Source organism: Bolinopsis microptera, chromosome 12 (assembly GCF_026151205.1).
Source record: "Bolinopsis microptera isolate Bmic1 chromosome 12, MBARI_Bmic_1.0, whole genome shotgun sequence".
In the NCBI taxonomy this organism is placed as follows: Eukaryota; Metazoa; Ctenophora; class Tentaculata; order Lobata; family Bolinopsidae; genus Bolinopsis; species Bolinopsis microptera.
The window spans coordinates 2,276,518-2,301,440 of NC_087083.1; the positions used below are offsets into that span (position 1 = coordinate 2,276,518).

Here is a 24,923-nt window from a genome sequence, read left to right on the forward strand (position 1 = left end):
TGAAATCTTGTGTTGTAGGGAGTCCAATCCTACCTCTGGACTACTCAGCCGCGCAGTTTTAACACATAGTTAATTGTAAACGTTACAAAGCACATCGTGCGCATCCCACTACAGGTAATCTATTATGATTTGCCTCGATTTGGGGGTCCAGGACCCTTTGCAATTTGACTGCTATATGATACTGCGCGGCTGAGATCGTACACGTGTGGTGTCCTGTTTCACCCATGTTATAAGTTTTTGTTTTTGTTTGCTGTCGCCTGTAAAGTGTTACACATTACATTTACAAGGCCCTGTGTGTAATGTAATCGGTAGTTTGGAGGGATCAGCTTGAGCCGGCTCCCAAGCCCCCCTCCCCCCCCCCAGTCCATCGATTGGACCCCCAACAAAACTGCCAGCCAGCTCCCACGAGCCGCCTCTGGTATCTTTAATTTCACGAAAATATTTAGAAGTTCATATCCCATCAGAGTTTTTATCCCAACAAGTGCCCTAAACCGTGTATCCTTAAAAGCTCAGCACCAACCCTTACCGGCCTGACGAAAAATACGGTCATTACAGATGTTTTACTTTTATAAGATTTTTTGTAAGAATTTTTGGTGATAAAAATAAAACTTCCTTAATTGATGCATTTCTAACATTCATAATCAGATTCATATAAATGGACAGCAAATGTAATATAGAAAAATATACGTTCAGGATTTAAGTATTTACTCTATGTACAAGGATATTTTCTACATTTCAAATAAAAGATTTCCAACATAAAACCAGGGTATAAAACTAAGATCTATACAGTAAACATGAAAAACAATTCAAAAATAAAATTCTTCAGTTGAAAATCTGCCGATTTCAAGCTTAGTCCGAAAAACGAACGGTTCAAAACGCAGTCCAGAACAATACTTCACATATTGTCCATCACACTTTGAAATAGTTCAAAAAGGTTCACACATTGAACATTCAAGTTAAACACTACCACACCGTTCGCTTATCCGTCGATCTCGTCCTCCATCTGGCTGATGACGTTGACACACTTGATCATGTCCTCAACCAGGTTGTACTCAGGATATCCCAGGCGTCTCCAGTTTGAAATATCCACACGGTCAATAACCTCGCTGTGTTCTCCGGTGCTTCCTCGAGCCTGGCAGTTCATAGACCTGGCTACCTTGTCGATACCTTCGAATCCGATCTTTGCGATCAGTTTTGGGATGATGATGTGGACGCTGCCTCTCATTCCAGTTCCAATGTTGGTGGGGCAACAGGTAATCATACCAAGAACGGGATGACTCATGTACACTTCGTCCCTTTTCGTTACCTCCTGAAGACCCTTCTCTACAGCAGCAGCTCCTCGGCCGAGCCTGTCGAAGACAGATGGGATATCACCACCTTGTTCCATGGATATGATTCTCAGATGATCACCCTCGTTCAGCCACATCAGGAACTTCTCATCCTTGCTTACAAAGATACCTCTGCCATGGGGCCAATCAGCGTGGTAACCACTAGCAGCCTGCATCTTATCCTTTCCCCTGAAGAGGAAATGCTTGTCAACCAGCTCTTTAATCTCATCTTCTGACATGGTGGTGTGTCTGTAGAACTTTCCAGCCAGATCTCCAGTGAAGGTGCTGAAGACTCCTTCCATAAGAGTGGAGATCTCCTCTCTGGATTCCTTGGTTCCGCAAGTGTTCAAGGGGAAGAAACTGAGGTTTCTTGCGCACCTGATTCTTGTGGAAATGATCTTCTTCTGGGCGTGATCAGAGAGTGCAGTTCCAATCTTGTTGACGTCCATATCGGTGACGTGCTTCATGGTCTCCATGTCGAAACCAACGTGGTACTTTTCTACAACACCCTTGAACAGGGCTCCAAACTCGGAGTAGCTCTCCATGTCTCCAGCGTGACATCCCAGGAAACTGTCTGGGTTGATTATTCCAGTGTTGATGGATCGGGCCAGGGTCCAGCCGTTCTTCGTCTTGTGGTCCTTGTACTTGTCCCAGACTTCCTTTGTCATGCACTGGGCCATGATGCTCTGCTTCTCCTGCTTCTGGTGCTCGTCCAAAGCTTTGGGGTACTCGTTCTTGGCCAGATCCTCGTCCAAGATCAGGTCGTAGTAGGGGTCGATAACCTTTGCCATAGCTGCCAATAATCTCCTAGACATGATGTTGCTATCAGCTGTAAGATACACTAACTCATTAGAAACATGCAACATGCACGTCACGACAACTGTAACAGTATAACCCACACATTAAAGACACATTCATATACTTACCTGAACAGTAAACACGTTACCCAAATGTCTTAAAAGCAATGATTTGGATCGTAAAATGTGCTTACAACCGACAGTCTATCCAAGTCATCGTTGATGCATAATCAGACCCTCTCATAACACCATGGGTATAGGACAATAGGGCGTAGGACAATAGGGCGTAGGACACAATAGGGAGTTACCTTTCCAAAAGGGTGGACACAAGGACGAATCACATGATTCATTTTAGCATCGACACGAACCAAAAACCGTCCTGCTAGATTCTGAAGACCAAGTTTGCACATGAACATCTAGCAGGGTTTAATTGGTCTAAGCACGTTACCAAATCTGCTGCTGAGTTGGCTGAGATATTTAAGGAAAATCTTTCAATTTTTGGCTCGTGTAAATCTGGGTGATTATTTAATTATTTAATTATTTATCATGTTTTGTTTCGAATTTATATGTGGGTAGACCCAATTCTTCGAACTAAGCTTTACGTCAACCTGACTGTTGAGAACATCAAAAAACCCGTTTGTCCATGTTAATGTGATCATGCAATTCCCCTCGTGTCCACCTTTTTAAGAAAGTACTGCCCCTTGCGCCCTACGCCCTCGTGTCCGGTTTCCATGACGCACCTCCTATTAGGTTTGGTCATTTAAATTTTTAACCCCAAATTTACTTGTTTGCATCCGGATAGTATTATTTTTGCACGGAAGAGAAAGGACTTTTTTTAATGCGGCCTGAAAACCCCCACTAAAGCCCGGTTTCATTAATAAAATTTTTTTTTAAAAATTTTTTTGTTCCCTGGGCCAAAAAAAGGGCCCTGACGTTTTCAAAATCAACTGTGGGTTTTTTCCTCGCCCCTAAAAATTAAAATATTTTTATTTTATTTTATTTTTAATATATTCTTCATACGGGCCCCCCTTTCTGATTTGAGAAAATCTACCCAATTTTTTTTTAAAAAAAGGGTGTTTAATCTTAGAAAATTAATAGCGTAATTTTGATGGAAAACAAAAAATTTAAAAAATTAAATTTGGGTTGATTATCTCAATCAAAATGATCTGGGTTCCAAATTACAATGGGGAAAAATTTCCCCTAAAATTTTTAAATCACCCCAAAAGAAAAAAACCCCCCCCATAAAGGGAAACTGTATCCTTTTTTTAAAATGAACCCCCCAATATATTTTAAAAACTTACATTGAAACTTTTTCAAAATTAAATTACTCATACAGGTCCGAAGTTAAATATAACGACTTTAAACTTAAACTTGCAGGACTTTTTTTAAAAATTTGTATGGGGAACCGTTACAAAGGGGCCCACAAAATGATGAGCCCCTAAAAAATCACAAATGATCAAAAAAAAAACCCCGGTGCAACCATTTGATCGAAAAAAACTTATCGGCCTTATGGCCCGGATTAATGTTTTACGGGGTTTGGAAGGGGAACACTGAATTTGAAAGCAATGCCGATTTTACACCGTTCAATCATTCTTTGCGATACAAGATCAAATAAAACCCCTGCAACAACAAAAAAAAGGGAACAATAGGAAATTTTTTTTCCAAAGGAAAAAATTTTTTTAAGTTTTTTTGGTCCAATTTTCACGGGCAGAAAATTTTAAACGATGAACCCGTTAAATTAAAAGTAAAATTTTGGGGGGTTGGCCCAAAATTTTAATTTCCCCCCAAAAAAGTTGGGCGTAAAGTTCTTTAGAAAAGGGGAAAAAGGTAAAAATTGGGGAAAGGGTTTTGTTCAGAAAAAAAAAAATTTTTACTCAAAAAGAATAAATTTAAATTTTTTTAAAATAAACCCTTTTTGGTCAAATTTCAAAGTAAAAAAGGTTTCAGTGCTAAAAATTTTATATTTTTTTTTTGGGGTTTAGAGGTGACAAAAAGGGGAACGAGGGGGGACCCCAAAATTAGACGATAGACGGTAAAAACCCCGGCCGTTTTTTTCCCCAAAATTTTTTTAGAACAGTTTTTTCCCAAACATTTTATGTCATAAAATTCGGGGTATTGAAATTTGAAACTATTTTAAACACTTGTAATTTTATTACACGCCAAACATTTTCATCAATCCCAAAAAACCCCCCCGTAAATGGGGTTGCCAACCAAAATTTAACGGCAAATAATTTTTTGCCAACACCTTTTTTTTAATTATCGCGGGGCGATAATTCTCGAAAAAAATTAAACCCAAATTTTTTTATGGGGGAAAATAGCCAAAGGGAAAAAACATATTTTCTAATCGGGTTTCTTTTTTTGTAAATTTAAACCCGACGGGCTACCATAATTTGCAATTGATGGTATCATGCTGAGGGGTGCTATGTGGGTCTGTATGTTTTAAATTTGGGGCAGGGAAAATTGAAATTGGGTTTTTAATCGCACCTTGATCTATTTATTTTAAGGTTAAGTAGGTAGCTTGGGGGTTTGTAGGAAAAAAGACGCGTCACCCTTTTGGGACAAGAGTCAGAATAGACCGCCATTTTCTCGAACCCTTTTTGATGGGGACACGTAGGGCAAGAGAAAAAATCTTAATTTCGTATGATCGCGGGTAAGGGTCACTGGGACCCCGGTATTCGGGGGGGGCAGAGTTTTATAAAGACTACCAAATTTTTTACTAAGTAAACCTTGAAACAATTTCAATTCTCTCAAAAACAATGGGCCTAGAGAACATTTGCCGAGGAAAAGGGGGCGGGTTAAAGGAAAATGCCAATTTCAATTGATTCTAAGAAAAGCATTAGGCGAAAAAGCACACGAAATAAAAATCAAAGTTTTCAAATTTTGGGGGGAAAAAAGGGTTGAATTTTAACCGATTTTTGGAAAAAAATTTTAAATTGATGAATTTTAAACTATAAAATGATGATGTAAAAAGGGTTTCCCAAAATTTTTTTGAAAAGTTTTCGAATATCCCCAAAAAAAAAATTGTCCCGAAAGGGGAAACCCAAAATCGTAAACAATAAAGTAAAATTTACATAAAAAACCAAAAAGATCAAAAAAACCAATTTTAAGAAGGGGAAGTTAATGTGACTCTCAAAAAATTGATTAATAAAATAAATTTCTTTTACATGATTTAAATTCAAGATCATAAACTCAATTTTCATAAAACCCCCCCCTCCCCCCTCCCCCCCCCCCCCCCCCCCCCCCCCAAAAACCCCCAAAAAACCCCCCCCCCCCCCCCCACCCCCTAAAAAAAATATAACAGCTAAACCCCAAAAAGTTCCCCTCCCCTAAAAAAAAAAACGAAAGAGGACCGGGCCAAAGGGGGGGCACCACCCGGTTGGGCAAAACATGGGGCAAACACCGAAAAAAAAAAAGTAAAAAAGTCCCGGACCCCCTTCACCCCAACCCCCAAAAACAACAAATGAAAGGTACTCGGGGGGGGGGTCCGGGGACAAACCCCGCCCAAAACTTTCCCGCACAACATATGCAATTTACACGAGTGGGGTCCGTGACAAAGCCCTGCCCACCTACCCCCGCACAACAATGCAAGACACGGTTTCCGTGACAAAGCCCTTTTCACACTACCCCCCGCCAACAATGAAAGGGACACGGGGTATTCCGTGAAAAAACCCCCCTGTCACATTTTCCCCCGCACAAAAAATAAAGTAACGGGTATCCGTGACAAACCCGGGGCAAAACTATCCGAACAACAAATGAAAAGACACGAGTATCCGGGAAACAAAGCCCTTTCCCCCCTACCCGGGGGCACAACATATGCAAGTAACACGATAGCCCGGGGGTGAAAAACCCCAAATAACGCACAGGCCCAAAACCGGACGGTGGCGAAACATATGGCGTCCTTGAAATTCCGAGAAATCCGTGACAAAGCCCTGTCAAAACTTTTCCCGCACAACAAGAAAAGTACACGAGAGCCCGTACAAAGCCCTGTCACCATCCCGCACAACATTTGCAAGTAAAACGATTTTTTTCCGTGACAAAGCCCGTCCCCTACCCGCACAATTTAGGGCAAGTACAGGAAAAGCCCCGTGACAAAGCCCGGGTCCAAAAATTTTCCCGCAAAACATATGCAAGTAAAACGGGGATTCCGTACAAACCCCCGGTCACCCCGTTCTCTTGTAGCCGGGGCCCCCCGTCGGGAAAACCCCGGGCCCCGGGGGGGCAAGTACAACGAGTGGGGCCCCGGGACAAACCCGCACACTATCTCGCACAACTATGCAAGTACACGAGTAGTCCGTGACAAAGCCCTGTCACACTATCCCGCACAACATATGCAAGTACACGAGTAGTCCGTGACAAAGCCCTGTCACACTATCTCGCACAACATATGCAAGTACACGAGTAGTCCGTGACAAAGCCCTGTCACACTATCTCGCACAACATATGCAAGTACACGAGTAGTCCGTGACAAAGCCCTGTCACACTATCTCGCACAACATATGCAAGTACACGAGTAGTCCGTGACAAAGCCCTGTCACACTATCTCGCACAACATATGCAAGTACACGAGTAGTCCGTGACAAAGCCCTGCCACACTATCTCGCACAACATATGCAAGTACACGAGTAGTCCGTGACAAAGCCCTGTCACACTATCTCGCACAACATATGCAAGTACACGAGTAGTCCGTGACAAAGCCCTGTCACACTATCTCGCACAACATATGCAAGTACACGAGTAGTCCGTGACAAAGCCCTGTCACACTATCCCGCACAACATATGGCAAGTACCACGAGTAGTCCGTGACAAAGCCCTGTCACACTATCTCGCACAACATATGCAAGTACACGAGATCTATCTCAGCACAATTCCACACACAGTCAACTTAATGTTGTACTACTTTCACGACGCCTGTCGCTTTTAAAAAAACGGCGAACAAAAGATCAATCCGCCAATGTTCATGCAGGTTCTGATAAAAAGGCATGATTGCGGTGGAGTTGCAGTGCCGGTATTCAGGAATGAATTTTCACTCCAGTCTGGATAGGTCTGATAGGTCTGACGCGGTAGGGTTTTACTGGCAGCCAATTTGGTAATTTTGAGTGTCAGCCCGTGCATTTTGCAAATATTTACCCGGCCGAACCAGCCAATCAGACAGCAGACAACCAGCCAATAAGATTGCAGACAACCAGCCAATAAGATTGCAGACAACCAGCCAATAAGACAGCAGACAACCAGCCAATCAGACAGCAGACAACCAGCCAATAAGACAGCAGACAACCAGCCAATAAGATTGCAGACAACCAGCCAATAGGATTGCAGACAACCAGCCAATAAGATTGCAGACAACCAGCCAATAAGACAGCAGACAACCAGCCAATAAGACAGCAGACAACCAGCCAATAAGACAGCAGACAACCAGCCAATAAGACAGCAGACAACCAGCCAATCAGATTGCAGACAACCAGCCAATAAGATTGCAGACAACCAGCCAATAAGACAGCAGACAACCAGCCAATAAGATTGCAGACAACCAGCCAATAAGACAGCAGACAACCAGCCAATAAGACAGCAGACAACCAGCCAATAAGATTGCAGACAACCAGCCAATAAGACAGCAGACAACCAGCCAATAAGATTGCAGACAACCAGCCAATAAGACAGCAGACAACCAGCCAATAAGATTGCAGACAACCAGCCAATAAGACAGCAGACAACCAGCCAATAAGACAGCAGACAACCAGCCAATAAGATTGCAGACAACCAGCCAATAAGATTGCAGACAACCAGCCAATAAGACAGCAGACAACCAGCCAATAAGACAGCAGACAACCAGCCAATAAGACAGCAGACAACCAGCCAATAAGACAGCAGACAACCAGCCAATAAGATTGCAGACAACCAGCCAATCAGACAGCAGACAACCAGCCAATAAGACAGCAGACAACCAGCCAATCAGATTGCAGACAACCAGCCAATAAGACAGCAGACAACCAGCCAATAAGATTGCAGACAACCAGCCAATAAGATTGCAGACAACCAGCCAATAAGACAGCAGACAACCAGCCAATAAGATTGCAGACAACCAGCCAATAAGATTGCAGACAACCAGCCAATAAGAGTGCAGACAACCAGCCAATAAGAGTGCAGACAACCAGCCAATAAGACAGCAGACAACCAGCCAATAAGATTGCAGACAACCAGCCAATAAGATTGCAGACAACCAGCCAATAAGATTGCAGACAACCAGCCAATAAGACAGCAGACAACCAGCCAATAAGATTGCAGACAACCAGCCAATAAGAGTGCAGACAACCAGCCAATAAGAGTGCAGACAACCAGCCAATAAGACAGCAGACAACCAGCCAATAAGACAGCAGACAACCAGCCAATAAGATTGCAGACAACCAGCCAATCAGACAGCAGACAACCAGCCAATAAGATTGCAGACAACCAGCCAATAAGAGTGCAGACAACCAGCCAATAAGAGTGCAGACAACCAGCCAATAAGACAGCAGACAACCAGCCAATAAGACAGCAGACAACCAGCCAATAAGACAGCAGACAACCAGCCAATAAGATTGCAGACAACCAGCCAATAAGATTGCAGACAACCAGCCAATAAGATTGCAGACAACCAGCCAATAAGATTGCAGACAACCAGCCAATAAGACAGCAGACAACCAGCCAATAAGATTGCAGACAACCAGCCAATAAGATTGCAGACAACCAGCCAATAAGACAGCAGACAACCAGCCAATAAGATTGCAGACAACCAGCCAATAAGACAGCAGACAACCAGCCAATAAGATTGCAGACAACCAGCCAATAAGATTGCAGACAACCAGCCAATAAGACAGCAGACAACCAGCCAATAAGAGTGCAGACAACCAGCCAATAAGACAGCAGACAACCAGCCAATAAGACAGCAGACAACCAGCCAATAAGATTGCAGACAACCAGCCAATAAGACAGCAGACAACCAGCCAATAAGACAGCAGACAACCAGCCAATAAGACAGCAGACAACCAGCCAATAAGACAGCAGACAACCAGCCAATAAGACAGCAGACAACCAGCCAATAAGACAGCAGACAACCAGCCAATAAGACAGCAGACAACCAGCCAATCAGATTGCAGACAACCAGCCAATAAGAGTGCAGACAACCAGCCAATAAGATTGCAGACAACCAGCCAATAAGACAGCAGACAACCAGCCAATAAGACAGCAGACAACCAGCCAATAAGATTGCAGACAACCAGCCAATAAGATTGCAGACAACCAGCCAATAAGACAGCAGACAACCAGCCAATAAGATTGCAGACAACCAGCCAATAAGATTGCAGACAACCAGCCAATAAGACAGCAGACAACCAGCCAATAAGATTGCAGACAACCAGCCAATAAGAGTGCAGACAACCAGCCAATAAGATTGCAGACAACCAGCCAATAAGACAGCAGACAACCAGCCAATAAGACAGCAGACAACCAGCCAATAAGACAGCAGACAACCAGCCAATAAGATTGCAGACAACCAGCCAATCAGATTGCAGACAACCAGCCAATAAGACAGCAGACAACCAGCCAATAAGACAGCAGACAACCAGCCAATAAGATTGCAGACAACCAGCCAATAAGACAGCAGACAACCAGCCAATAAGATTGCAGACAACCAGCCAATAAGACAGCAGACAACCAGCCAATAAGACAGCAGACAACCAGCCAATAAGACAGCAGACAACCAGCCAATGAGATTGCAGACAACCAGCCAATAAGATTGCAGACAACCAGCCAATAAGACAGCAGACAACCAGCCAATCAGATTGCAGACAACCAGCCAATAAGAGTGCAGACAACCAGCCAATAAGACAGCAGACAACCAGCCAATCAGATTGCAGACAACCAGCCAATAAGATTGCAGACAACCAGCCAATCAGATTGCAGACAACCAGCCAATAAGATTGCAGACAACCAGCCAATAAGACAGCAGACAACCAGCCAATAAGACAGCAGACAACCAGCCAATAAGATTGCAGACAACCAGCCAATAAGAGTGCAGACAACCAGCCAATAAGATTGCAGACAACCAGCCAATAAGACAGCAGACAACCAGCCAATAAGACAGCAGACAACCAGCCAATAAGACAGCAGACAACCAGCCAATAAGACAGCAGACAACCAGCCAATAAGATTGCAGACAACCAGCCAATAAGACAGCAGACAACCAGCCAATCAGATTGCAGACAACCAGCCAATAAGAGTGCAGACAACCAGCCAATAAGATTGCAGACAACCAGCCAATAAGACAGCAGACAACCAGCCAATAAGACAGCAGACAACCAGCCAATAAGACAGCAGACAACCAGCCAATAAGACAGCAGACAACCAGCCAATAAGATTGCAGACAACCAGCCAATAAGACAGCAGACAACCAGCCAATAAGACAGCAGACAACCAGCCAATAAGACAGCAGACAACCAGCCAATCAGATTGCAGACAACCAGCCAATAAGACAGCAGACAACCAGCCAATAAGACAGCAGACAACCAGCCAATAAGACAGCAGACAACCAGCCAATAAGACAGCAGACAACCAGCCAATAAGACAGCAGACAACCAGCCAATAAGATTGCAGACAACCAGCCAATAAGACAGCAGACAACCAGCCAATCAGATTGCAGACAACCAGCCAATAAGAGTGCAGACAACCAGCCAATAAGATTGCAGACAACCAGCCAATAAGACAGCAGACAACCAGCCAATAAGACAGCAGACAACCAGCCAATAAGACAGCAGACAACCAGCCAATAGGATTGCAGACAACCAGCCAATAAGATTGCAGACAACCAGCCAATAAGATTGCAGACAACCAGCCAATAAGACAGCAGACAACCAGCCAATAAGACAGCAGACAACCAGCCAATAAGACAGCAGACAACCAGCCAATAAGACAGCAGACAACCAGCCAATAGGATTGCAGACAACCAGCCAATAAGATTGCAGACAACCAGCCAATAAGACAGCAGACAACCAGCCAATAAGACAGCAGACAACCAGCCAATAAGATTGCAGACAACCAGCCAATAAGACAGCAGACAACCAGCCAATAAGACAGCAGACAACCAGCCAATAAGACAGCAGACAACCAGCCAATCAGATTGCAGACAACCAGCCAATAAGACAGCAGACAACCAGCCAATAAGACAGCAGACAACCAGCCAATAAGACAGCAGACAACCAGCCAATAAGACAGCAGACAACCAGCCAATAAGATTGCAGACAACCAGCCAATAAGATTGCAGACAACCAGCCAATAAGACAGCAGACAACCAGCCAATAAGATTGCAGACAACCAGCCAATAAGACAGCAGACAACCAGCCAATAAGACAGCAGACAACCAGCCAATAAGACAGCAGACAACCAGCCAATAAGACAGCAGACAACCAGCCAATAAGACAGCAGACAACCAGCCAATAAGACAGCAGACAACCAGCCAATAAGAGTGCAGACAACCAGCCAATAAGACAGCAGACAACCAGCCAATAAGACAGCAGACAACCAGCCAATAAGATTGCAGACAACCAGCCAATAAGATTGCAGACAACCAGCCAATAAGATTGCAGACAACCAGCCAATAAGACAGCAGACAACCAGCCAATAAGACAGCAGACAACCAGCCAATAAGATTGCAGACAACCAGCCAATAGGATTGCAGACAACCAGCCAATAAGATTGCAGACAACCAGCCAATAAGATTGCAGACAACCAGCCAATAAGAGTGCAGACAACCAGCCAATAAGACAGCAGACAACCAGCCAATAAGACAGCAGACAACCAGCCAATAAGATTGCAGACAACCAGCCAATAAGACAGCAGACAACCAGCCAATAAGATTGCAGACAACCAGCCAATAAGACAGCAGACAACCAGCCAATAAGATTGCAGACAACCAGCCAATAAGATTGCAGACAACCAGCCAATAAGATTGCAGACAACCAGCCAATAAGACAGCAGACAACCAGCCAATAAGATTGCAGACAACCAGCCAATAAGATTGCAGATGGACGAGCTGTCATTTAGCTGTTTTGCGATTTGAGCGTGGCTAGAAGCAATCGTGTGCTCAATGAGCAAATTACTGTGTAATGAGTCATGAATAGATGGCCTTAATTGTTAATTGAGTATAGCTGCATGATAAACCGTACATAATTGTGACCGTACACATAACAGTATAAACCGTGTCAATTTTATCCGATAAAGCAGATAGTTTTATGAATATGAAATAATAAAATCTTCTTTGGTAAATATTTGGAAAACAACTAAGTTTAAAAAAAACAGCGGCTGCAAAAACCCCGAACATTTTTATGGCGTATTTTGTTTTATAAATAGCTAGTGGTTTCCAGCGCATAGTGCGAGATCCGCTGGAATTCGAAAAACATTCTTGTGTGTTTTGCGTCCAGACAGGTGTTATTCACACGCCAAGGAAAAAGGGCTCATAAACTGTATTATTTTCACTAGACTTGCTGAAACGCTATGAAAAACACCTGCATTTTTTTTTTACGAGAACCGTCGTCAGAAATGTTTTCCACAGAATTTTGGCTGTTTGAGTTTCCGGTTCTAGGTGACTTTATGATATTGATACGAGCCGGAAATTCAGACAAATTGCTCGGACTGTCTATAACATAAATGATCAATATTTTAATTTTTCAATTGAGAAAAAATTCGTGCCAAATCATTTAAACTCAACTGTAATATGAATGCCAAAACAGCTGACATGCTACCACTCTTGACCGGTGACCTTAACAATATGGATAATGGGTTAACTTTAAGGTGCTAAGTGCCAACTAATTTTCTTCAATTTAGGGGCAATTATCCGGTCATTAGGGCAATTCTACTTCAGAGATTTTGTAAGGTAGAAAACAGATGCCTTATATAGTGAACGAAGAAAATTCCAGTAGTTCTAAATTGGCCTTAAACTAAATACTAAAATAAAGTAAATAAAAGCAAGGCCAAGACATGAAATTAGACTTGTTGAAAAGTAAAACGGAAAAATCCGAAAAATTCAGGAATTCCAGAAAAAAGTTGACGCGGCAACAAATTTCTGCAACTTCGCAGAATCGTTTCCATAAAATTTACAAGTTCTGCTCGTTTCGTCCTGACTTTTAAACAGGAGATGGAACGCTCCAGAAGGGAATCTCCCTGGCTGCAAAAGCCACGCATCTTACCACGTGACCCGCTACTAACAAATCGTAACCATCTGTTCAATCACTTAGCCGTGCTGAAGACCATTGTTTTTCATCGGATGACAAGCACAAGTGCTGCTTGTTGAACTCACTTTAGCATGCAAGTAATCTGCGGAGTGATTGAGTTGTGGAGTAAAAGAATGAGTAGTTATCTTATTTTAACACGCAGGTGATTTAAATCCATCCGTCGTGGTCTGAGAGTCGATGGAAAAACTGATAATCTCTCAATTGGTTTTATATCGACAATAGAAAAGTATCGAGGCAGTTTCGAGGCAGTGGCTAATGGCTATGAGTTTGGGTCGGATTTATCTAAATGCAGATGAACGATCAGTCTGCGATATGAGTTATGACCAACAATTTAAGATACGAGGACATGTTCCTTTTGGGTAAAATAATATACAAGTTAAAGAAGTGCATCTCTAAACCGGGTCATTTTTTGGTAATGAATCTCAATAAAATATTGATAATAATCCAGATCATATCATTTATAAAAGACAACAATGTTGATCACAATATTGATCACTAAATTGATCACTGACAACACTATACCGGTCGTTTCATTCACATTTACATTGAAGATACCCTGCTGACCACCTGAAAATAGCAACTCAGACCGTCCTAACCTAACAGTCAGACCGTCCTAACCTAACAGTTCAAACTAGGTTTCGCCGAACTGTTGAAGCTTACTGTAATAAATCCTACTGCAATACTAACTTACTAACTTACAAAAATGCACGTTGAGCAGCTCGCTGTCTTGTTTCAATAGGCCGTTGACAGGAAAGGGTAAACTAAAGTCTTAGTTTGACCAGCTTATTAACGTACTGGATAATAGTCGTGAAGGAATTGCAGGTCTTGTCAATGTTGCTTTGATACTGTGGAGCTGCATGGGTAAGTATGCAAGCTCTGGTGTGTTAATCGGGCAGACCAAATTATTGACGGCCTTAAACTTGGAAGCAAGCAGACTACAAAATTCTGGAACGATATTCGTTCCAGAATGTTCTCCACATTTCTAGCGCTTTGTTTTGACAGTAATTGTCTGGTAAAAACTCTGCTGTCCTATTACTTTCAGCCTTAAAATTAAACAGGATTTAATATTAATAACGGGTCTGTTAATGATAAACTCGATATGTGCCATTTAATCATGACTTATCAATCAATACCACTCTATCAATCAATGAGATATGTAATTAAGGCATAATAGCTCTTCTATCATAATCCTCCTCTAGTAAACACTAAACGTGTTGAGGTATGTTAACACGTGACATGGTACCGTAACACGGTTTAAATATGGAAATACTTTGAAGAGGCTCACATGCAACAAAACCGAGCTAAGAGCTCCATATCGGCCTAATCAATATTCACTAATTACTGATATGACTTATTTTATAGCCCAATAGCTGTCAGACAGACACGTTCCAAAGAATGAAACGTTGTTTTCTGAAAAATTCTTGGAATGTTGCCGGACGGATTTCTCAGCTGGTTAGGTTCGGTTTCTTTCAACACTATACCTTGCAGGTGCCAAATATTTTAAAATCCAAAATTTTGCGACAAAATTTCCGCAGGTTCTTGGGATAATATCAAATGTTGTTTATGTTAGCTGAAATTACAAAAAGCGAAATATCAAGAAAGATTCCTAGTCTGAAGTTATCCCTGGAATGATTGATTTGTTGAAATAAAGAATTTTAGAAAATCCAATCCATGATCGAAAAGATTTTCCAAAAAACCGTGATAACTATAAGTAGAAGAAATATAAATATAAATATATAAATAAATATATAAATAAAGACACAATCATTATTTTCGCATTATCATTTTTCCTTACCCTACAAAAGTGCTCGATGCTCAAGAATGCAACCCTTCGTCAAATTCAAACAACTATAGTGTGTCACTGTCTATCATAATGCATTGTGTGCAGTCAAATATCGAAATTCTTCAGTCTCTATATTGTGTTGAAACCGACAGGAATCATCATGTCATTCGGCGCTAAATCGGGATCTAGTGAAATTGAAAAGAAACTTCAGGTAAATGTTTGATGATGAAGAAGACTTCTATCTTTAACGGTCAGCCATGGTTTTGTACGATATTAGGGGTAAGGTTGATGGTTACTAATAATATTTGGGTTTCAGGAATTCGGTATGGGAAACCTGTAAAAATATTCAAATTAGTACAGCTGTGACATGCCATAGTGTACGTTGGTCGATATTTCGAATGCCAGATCTAATTTTATACTGTTATATTCGACATTTGGCGAAAGAATGCTGACAATATATTCCATCTGACAGTGCAGGGCTCAAAATAAATTGCTCCATAGCCTTCCAAGAAGTGGCCACTTTAATAGCCTTCACTTTCCAAGCGGCCGCCGGCCATTAGCCAGCTACTCACTTGCTAATATAGCCGTAACTTTCAAAGCGGCCACTAGTCGGCTACTCACCAGCTAATATAGCCTTAACTTTCAAAGCGGCCACTAGTCGGCTACTCACCAGCTAATATAGCCTTAACTTTCAAAGCGGCCACTAGTCGGCTACTCACCAGCTAATATAGCCTTAACTTTCAAAAATTTATTCAGTGGAAATGAAGGCTTGCATTATTGTACCCTAACCTTAACCCTAGCTTTAACCCTAGCTTTCACCCTAGCTTTAACCCTAGCTTTAACCCTAGCCTTTACCCTAGCCTTAACCCTAGCTTTAACCCTAGCTTTAACCCTAGCTTTAACCCTAGCTTTAACCCTAGCCTTAGTAATGCGAACTTTCTTCATACAAGTGCCTCAGGATGTAATTATATAATTATGATTTTCCACCCAGAATCTTTGGTGAATCATTTCTACCCTAAAACATGAAAGGTGCTTCTTTAAGGTTCAAAATACGTAAAAATACATCTAGGAGATATTTTTCAGAAACTAAGGATCTTTATATTTCAAAAAAGAGAGATATAAAAATAAAGCATGAGCATTTGCTAAATAAATGCAGCGAACATAAGCATATGTTCATGTTATATCGTATATTCATTTCAGAACTTTTCGAGCGTAGCGATATTAAAACCTGCTTGTGATATTCGATTGATAAATTCAAGGTTGCCTTACCATTATTCCGATCGAGACGAATCTACAAAAACTCGATAAGCACGTGGTGCACACGTGGGGAGCAAAAAAGAAATGTTCGTGTTATTGGCTATTAGTATCGCAGGTCTTGATAGCAATGCTAGAATTAATCGAGACTCGTGTAGATCAAATAAACGTGGAATTTAGTTCGAACCAATGTGACTCACATTGTCACACAATGTGACTCACATTGTCACACTATGTGACTCACACTGTCACACAATGTGACTCACATTGTCACACTATGTGACTCACACTGTCACACAATGTGACTCACATTGTCACACTATGTGACTCACATTGTCACACTATGTGACTCACATTGTCACACTATGTGACTCACACTGTCACACTATGTGACTCACACTGTCACACTATTGACTATGTGACAGACAGCTCGTAAAATGGGCACGGTTATAACTTATAGACAACAGATAACATACAACCAAATAAATAGTAGATAATCATAATGAGCAGTGGCTATGTTACAGTTGTCTTGAAGTCCTGGTCCCTGGCAAATAGACAGTGAAGTTGGAGTGAAGTTCAGATAAGATAAGCACTCAGGGGTTTCTAGGGCGTGGAGTACCACCTCGCATTCCTGATCCAGCGCAATACACACTATATTAACAGGAAACGATGCAACAGAGTTGATATATTTTAATATGGGGTGGCAAGTCCCCATACATCGTGGTCCGGTAGTTTCATTGCGTCTAAATATAATGTTCTGTAGGTCATTCATATTGGTCAAATTCCTATAATGAAGTTGTAAAATTTTTATTAATATTACAATGAAGCACGCGTGAACTATTTGTTTGCAAATGTTTTTGTGTGTGTGCGGAAAGCGGATGATTTTTTATGGTGATTAGAATCCGGGAGCTAAAACAGAGAGAGGGAAAAAAAAACTTCAAACCAGCTTGTGAACTAACACGGCCTAATAGAATTAGTAATTTTAAGGAATCTGTACAAACTTGTTGACAAATTCCTTAACATAAATACTTTCCGAATGTTCCACATCTTTGGGATAAAGAATTGTTTATGAAAGATTCTGTTTTATTGTGAAAAAGAATTCTGAGCAAGAATTGGTCCAACTTTTGTGATGATAGGTAAATGGAATCAAAATCCACGTGTAGGCCTGAAGATTTACTGTTTCAAATGTTGGATCTAGTTCAAACGGACAAATAGACTTAATTTTAGTACCCATACATTTTTAGTTTAAAGTTTAAGATAAACTTATAGTTATTGAATGTAATCTCGAACATGTGAAACGTATTCTGATCTAGATTGTGTGCCGAGTCTATTGCAGTTACTTTAGAATACAAAATTTGAGGAAATTTTACAATTTTTCGCGAACGAATATGAACATAAAATGCGCTAAAGATCATTATAATTATCATGACTACGTAAGCAGTCTATGACTATAAGATGCAAAGGAGGATGGGTGTGATCGCAGAGGGAAAGGGGTTGTTTAAAATATTGCGGAAATGTGGCTTAGCTTTAATATAAATATTAGATCGATCGCTTCATCAGTCCTTGAATTGGCCATAAATTTAATTTCCTTGTCATGTGATGGTAAATTGCATGGTTTCGTTGCGATAAAATGTAGCCTTTCAAACACCCAATCTCTTCGACTGAAAATGAAAATGGTCATATCGTTGCAGGAACAGGTATCGAGTTCTATGTGCCACAATAAGGGACAGAATTATATGGGTAAGGCATTAGTTTTAAAATTAACGAGGAAAATATTACTGTTCCTGTCAACAGAGTTGAATTAGTAAGCTGCACAGTGCACATTAACAATAAACATTCGATTAAACTTTGATAGAAATTGTATTAGAAACTCGCTGGCTGAAAGCTTCATTCGGGGAATTTAAAATTAGTTATTATTCCTGCAATACTACAACATTGTATAATAGTAGTACCTACAACCTTGATAAAAATCGCGAGTTTTCAACTCCATTTGCGAGCTGTAACTGTTTCATACGGAGGGTCACTTTTAAAATGTTTTTTAGCCGTTACCGGGGGATTTTGTCAAGTTTAAATATAGTATAAATGTTAGATAGAATAACTATTTAAACATCAGATGGCCGTCGTAAAACAAAGATATTATTTCAAAACATGTGTCACTGTCTAGCATATTAAACTAAATAATTCAATTTAATGGTTTAATCAAATTGTATTAAATCATGATTTCAAAACGTCCATTTATCTAATTTTTAATTTTTATCTAAAAAAGGTGAAAAAGTTTTCCCCAAACGTGGTTTAATTACATTATTTTTAACAAAATAACTTGTAAATACAGTCCGTAAAAACGCAGACTGAACACTAAGCGACAAATATTTAAACTAAATTACAACTATTTAAACTAAATTAGCACCCACAAATAGAATTTACCAACTTTAACCCCCAATTGACTCTCACTAATTCCCTGAATCACTTTGTAACAAATTCCTTTCAACACCACGACCGAGCCGTCAGTCAGATCCTAGAAGTGCAGCTTCTTCAGAATCAAGGGTCGTGAAACTGCAAGTCGTCCTCAAGTTCAGAGTTTAAGTGGATACCAGGATACTCCTGAGTCCTGTCACGAGATCTAGATAGTGCGTGCTGATTGGTTGGTTTGTGTCACGTGGTGTGAGTGCTGTGCTCTGATTGGTTGGTTTGTTCTGAAGTTGTGGATACTTACGGGATAAAGCAGAAAAGGTTCACGGAGTAGTAGTGCGACACGTATATCAAAATGGGTAGGTTAGGTAGGTGAAGATGAGACCTTGTCAACGTTCATGAATTTGGCCAGGGGGTTGAAGTACGGTATCAGAGATGGTGGGGGAGAATTTTATGAGGAATGTGCCAGAAAATTGTGCAGGGCTGTTCTACTTCTGCATTGTGTCTCCGGAACGGTGAATTGGTTGGTACGCGCTATATGTTTGGAAACAGTGTCAAACAAAATGTACAGTGAGTGCCAGCTTAAGGAGTTGGAGATAAATATTTGCAAGTCCATGTTTTTTCAACCCTGTGGTACTGTTTATTGATATCAAAACAGAAAACGTTGTCATGATTATGAAGTATTGTACTAAATGTACAGTGTCAGTATTTCCTTTTATAACGCGGTTTTTGGGATGAAAGATTTAACATAAAAACTCCAAGTTGTATAACTATAACAGGAGCACTGTGTTACTTATTTTTGTGCTAAAATCAGTATTGAAGTGCGCCATACATGCATATTGTGGGAGCTGTAATCCATTTAAAAGATGATAAAGACACGTAAGTCTTAACTAACGATGATAATCTTGAAGCTGAGATAGCATCAGATAAAAAAAGTGAACGATATGGCAAGATATAATTTCATTCCATTTCCAACTAATAATGACAAAACCCAAAATCGGGAGATAATTGAACCGTCGCCAGTACAGTGCACACTGCACAGTGTCTCCTTTTTCATTTTTCCAAACAAAATGAAAAAGAAATGAAACCAATTTAATTTTAAATGACCGTTCTAAAATGCATGCAAAATGATGCCATCTTTGACCAGAGGCGGCTCGTGGCTAGTGGCAGTTGTGTCGGGCGTCCAATCGACGGACTATATTAATATAGGGGGCGCGGGCGTCCCCCCTCTCCCTCCACCAACTACCGATGGCTATTCGCGATGACTGCACATATAATACCACAGCAGAAAATTAATTAAATAATTAAACTATTCTAACGTATAAGGCAGAATTTCAAATATTACATCGAAGCTTGAAGCTTATAGAACTTGCCATTAATGTTATACTATTACTAGCACAAGCCCACATGTTTTACGCATTACAGTTACGTACATGACACAGGGCCTGTAATTGTATGTAATGTGTAACAGGCGACAGCAAACACGATAACACGATTTTTACACGATTAGAAAATCTATTTGTTGTACAGAAATAATAACAATTGTAAAGTATAAAATATTTTAATTCCCTCTGAAGTAGAACACTGACAGTTGATGAAAGAGCTTCAACCATGGCGCGATGGAGGGAAGCGGTGTACAAATTTATTATATTTATAATATTTATTATATTTATAACCCAGTATGTAAAAAAGCTATGACTCATGTTCTGTTACATTAGTTTCACAAAGAAAATATCCATCAGCTTTAAAACGTTCATAGTGCTCTAAAAAGCATTTGAAATTTTATCTGAATCCATAAATATTTAAAGTAAATAATAATAACGATAATACATTGTCGTTCATTTTTTTTCAAAATCATCTAACAATCTTGTAAATTCTCGCTATGAGTTTCGACATCTGGAATAAAATTTATTATTGCATTGTAATAATATTTTAAAAAGGAGCAAAGAACGCGACGGTTGTTCGGAATAAAAATCTGTTTCAATATAATTATATTCGACAGTACCATGGTACTGGTAGTAGCAGTGTTTAAGGCAAATAAAGCCAAAGGTAAGGGCAGACATGACGAACAAATATTAGACAAAGACATATTAAACAAAAACGGACACTTATAAAATGAGTGAAATGGGACATCATGACACGTACACTTGTGTATAACTATAATATCAACCGCGCAGTATGATGGCAGATAGTTCAAATAGTTCAGGGTATCCTGGACACCCTGATCGTATAAATAAACAGAATGTTGATGCGATGATGTGCTTTGTAGCAGTTTGCAATTAGCTGTGTGTTAAAACTGCGCGGCTGAGGTGTCCAAACAAGGATTGGACGCCTTACAATCAACATTAACAATATGATTTCACAAAAATCATGCGTGCGCTTACTTTCGAACGTTTGGCCGGGTTAACTTTAAGTAGAATAAACGCTTTATATCGCGATTAGATATTTCCGAATACTATTACTATATCTATTTTCAAGCACCAGTCACCTGATGATTATTTTAGGGCGTACATATGCATCTTTTCCCCATTCATTTACTGCCTGAAAAATGTGAAAATTCAAATTGTAACGAATTTAGGTTTATTACATCAATCGCACTTTGTAAAAATCTTTTTAGGTTGATTTCTGGCCGATTTTCTGGATGTTATCATGGCACAAGATTTCCTCAGGAGTCTGGAACTGGCGGCCAAATCAGTTGGACTCCACCTCAACGAGGGGAAAACTAAGTACATGGGAATCAACATAAGAGATGATGATAACCCGACTCTGGTTGCTGGGAGTGGGAAGAACATTGAGAAAGTCGATGACTTTGTATATTTGGGTAGTAGAATGAAGAGTTCGGAGAAGGACTTCGAAGTGAGGAAAGCTAAGGCATGGGGAGCGTGTCACCAGATGAAGCTTGTATGGAAGTCGGATATGCGTAGAGATCTCAAGATACGACTGTTCCTACTTCCTGGCTACAGTCGAGTCCATCCTTTTATATGGCTCTGAAACATGGACTGTCAGCCAGACCCTCGCAAAACGTATTGATGGATGTTATACGAGAATGCTGAGGATGGCACTTAACATTGACTGGAAAGAGCGGCAGACTAACGCCAAGGTGTATGGACACTTCATCAGAGCATCGCCATCTGATAAGATAGCTGCACGGAGGATGAGACTCGCAGGTCATTTAGCCATACATGAAGAACTATTGAGTCACCAACTTCTCTTCTGGGAACCCCTTCAAGGACATCGTCGAAGGGGAAGGCCACACCTAACATATATTGACATCCTTCGGAAGGACACGGGGCTTGACGACAGCAAGGAGATAAACAAACTCATGCTGGATAGACAGATTTGGATTGTTAAAATTTAATGTATTTATTTTATCTCACTTCCAACCGATGTCGCAATTATTAGGTAAAATTTGAAGTTATATTGAGATTCAATTAATAAATATTAGATTGCAGCTTGATATCACTTAGTTATGGTACATTGTTACTCGTTTGCCAGGTATCATTTATGAGAAATACTATCATAGTAGGTATTATTGCATATACTTCTTATGGGTTTTCATCAAGTTTCGTATCATGAATTGTCACAATTAAACAACGAGTCACTAGGGGAGGAAACCCTTTAAAGCTCGCAATTGGCGACGAGATAAAGGTTTGTGGTACCTCTAGATGTAAGTTAAACTCTAGGCTCCAATCTTCCTTACTCTACCTACCACTCTTCCTCCTTGATAAGAGTAGACCATCTGGAACAGTGAGCTGCTTCTTCCCTTCAATCCGTACTAGCCACTCACCTCTCCAAACCGTGAACAACTACTCCCGGGGCTAGACTTTAACCGAATAATTATAACAGCACACTTCTTTCGCTTGAATCTACAGTCAGCTGTAAGAAACTGCTGTACGTAGAGTTTTTAACTTTGTATGATTCCAGCAATCTCTCTTTAGATGGTAACCGTTACCTCCCGCCAAAGACTGTGCCCGTCTTGGTGACATTGAGAATTCCTAAGTCCGATATATAAAAGCACTATCCAATATCGAGACCCACTCAGGATCCCAACCACGACTCCTTTCGGTCGCTGTACTTGCCCTTTTTTCCTCCCAGCATGGACTCAGTCATTATACTGCCGTTACTTCGCTGGCCTGTTCTTATAAGTGTTCATCGGCGCTCACAAGATAACATGTTCAGATCTGTTGCAAACTTGTCGTGCCGCCATTTTATATACTCCTCTGGACTAAGGAAGCTACTTTCCACCTACAGCAAAAATGTGCAAAATGTACCCAGATCTCTCCTCACATTACTGGTACTTGCACTTACCAGCCTCATCTTCGCCATAGAGAGTGGTAAGAGGGTACTTACACGCACATCTAGCACGAATCCAGTAGTGAAGTCTACAGTGCGTGTCGAAATACATTGCATGTACCCTTATATATGAATTGAGACAGAATTTTAATAAATCAACAAATTCTTAAAATTTAAAAAGGGAGAATTTAATTCTTAGGCATTTTTTGAAACCTCTTTTTTTAAAGTTGAGATTGGTTTCAATTTCTAAGAATAACACGATAATTTTGACTCAAAACTGTTTCATTGCAGCTATCAAGTTCTCAAGATATGACAAAATTTGATAGAATGTTAGTACCAAACGCTATCATGCATTGAAGTCGAGTTCTCGTACAGGTCTTATAATTAAGGTTCTATCGACCGTTTTGTAGATCCTTAACTCATTTTTATTTGTTAATAACGACCAATTAAACCTATCAAGACCATGAACTTCTTATGAGCTAACATGTTACTTTAACCTAATTCATAGCAGCATTGTGGGCAGATATCCAGTTACATTTTTTCAAGCCTTATATTATAAATATACAGGGTGGGCCAAAAGTTCAGTGTGCAAACGTGGCAATAATAGCTCAGTCCTGGAGTGCCAAATTGAAATAATTGGTTCTGGTATGACTTACATACCACCACAGGTTCGAGAAATTTGTCACATCGAAACATATTTGTGTTTCAATTTTTTCAAAGAAGGTTCATTTTCCGCATGTATTTGATAGTTTGGATAATCATCGAGAGCCAAATTTAATTTGAAATTGTGTTATTAGCTCATTTAAATTACGTTTGCTCTATAAAAATGAGAGTATATAATATATTACTCATGCAACTAAGATAGAATTGAGTATAAATACTCATTTACTTAGTTTAAGTTGCAAGTTATAATAACTCATTTTCTAAAGGTCTCGTAAACTTTTAATCAATTACAGAGAGTGTGGCCTCTTTTTCACTTGAAAAGACGCCACAGATTCATTCATTCTTGGGACAATTTGTGTGATTTAAAGTATCCTACAAATTGTGTTTACTGTTTCGGACTTTTGTAAAATCACTGTAACAATATAATCTGTATTCTTATAGTTTCAACCATAATAGTGAATAGAGGGCTGGCCAATAGCCACACCCTCTGTAATTGAGTTAAGTCTACGACACTTTCAGAAATTTGTGTGTAATTCGGAGATAAATTACACAAGTTGTTATCGCACCATTGTAAACGGCATGTTCAAGCAGACTGCGTAATAATACTATAACATACCTTTTCTTACACACACATAATCTAATCTCTGGACTGTTTCTATTATATCAATGGCAATGTTTGATACATGAGTATTATCATGATTATGCCTTACAGGCCGAACTTCCGATGGAGTCTTTCCGGTTGCCATGGCAACACAATCTCAACTATGATAAAGAAATTGGTAAACGCAGGCACAACTCTGTCGTGTACACTGTTACGTGCGAGCTGGCTTATTTTATGACTAGGTTAACATAAATAGCTTTAGGCCCCCAATACGAGGTATAGCTTTTATAGGTCAACTCGAGGTTCCCCCAAAGGAAGGTGTGTTGTACGTTTTAGGTTTAAGGTTGGTTTGGGGCATGAAATTTGTTTTTACTTCTTTACTCATTTTTTCATGATGGAAAAAAAAACTTTTTCGTCGAAAAAAACCAGCAAATAAAAAAAAAATACCTCGTCGGGTGTGGTTTATTGGAGGGGTATTGGAAAAAACTCCGTTCGCTTTCCATTTTAAAAGATCCGCCACAAGCAAACTTCCAG

The 24,923-nt window shown here is 40.3% G+C and overlaps 2 protein-coding genes across 2 annotated transcripts in view; one reads left to right on the plus strand and one right to left on the minus strand.

Annotated features, from left to right (window-relative positions):
• Nucleotides 1-24,923, plus strand: part of LOC134824399 (dual oxidase 2-like) — a 60,579-nt gene that overhangs the window by 34,321 nt on the left and 1,335 nt on the right. The gene's annotated exons all lie outside the window — the stretch shown is intronic.
• Nucleotides 618-2,186, minus strand: LOC134824082 (arginine kinase Lit v 2-like). Its single transcript, XM_063835787.1, has one exon. It carries the CDS (start codon nucleotides 2,141-2,143, stop codon nucleotides 980-982), a length of 1,164 nt encoding a protein of 387 aa, XP_063691857.1. The 5' UTR covers nucleotides 2,144-2,186; the 3' UTR covers nucleotides 618-979.

Coding starts and splice junctions, on each gene's coding strand:
- LOC134824082 (XM_063835787.1), bottom strand. CDS start 2,143: ATGTCTAGGAGATTATTGGCAGCTATGGCAAAGGTTATCGACCCCTAC.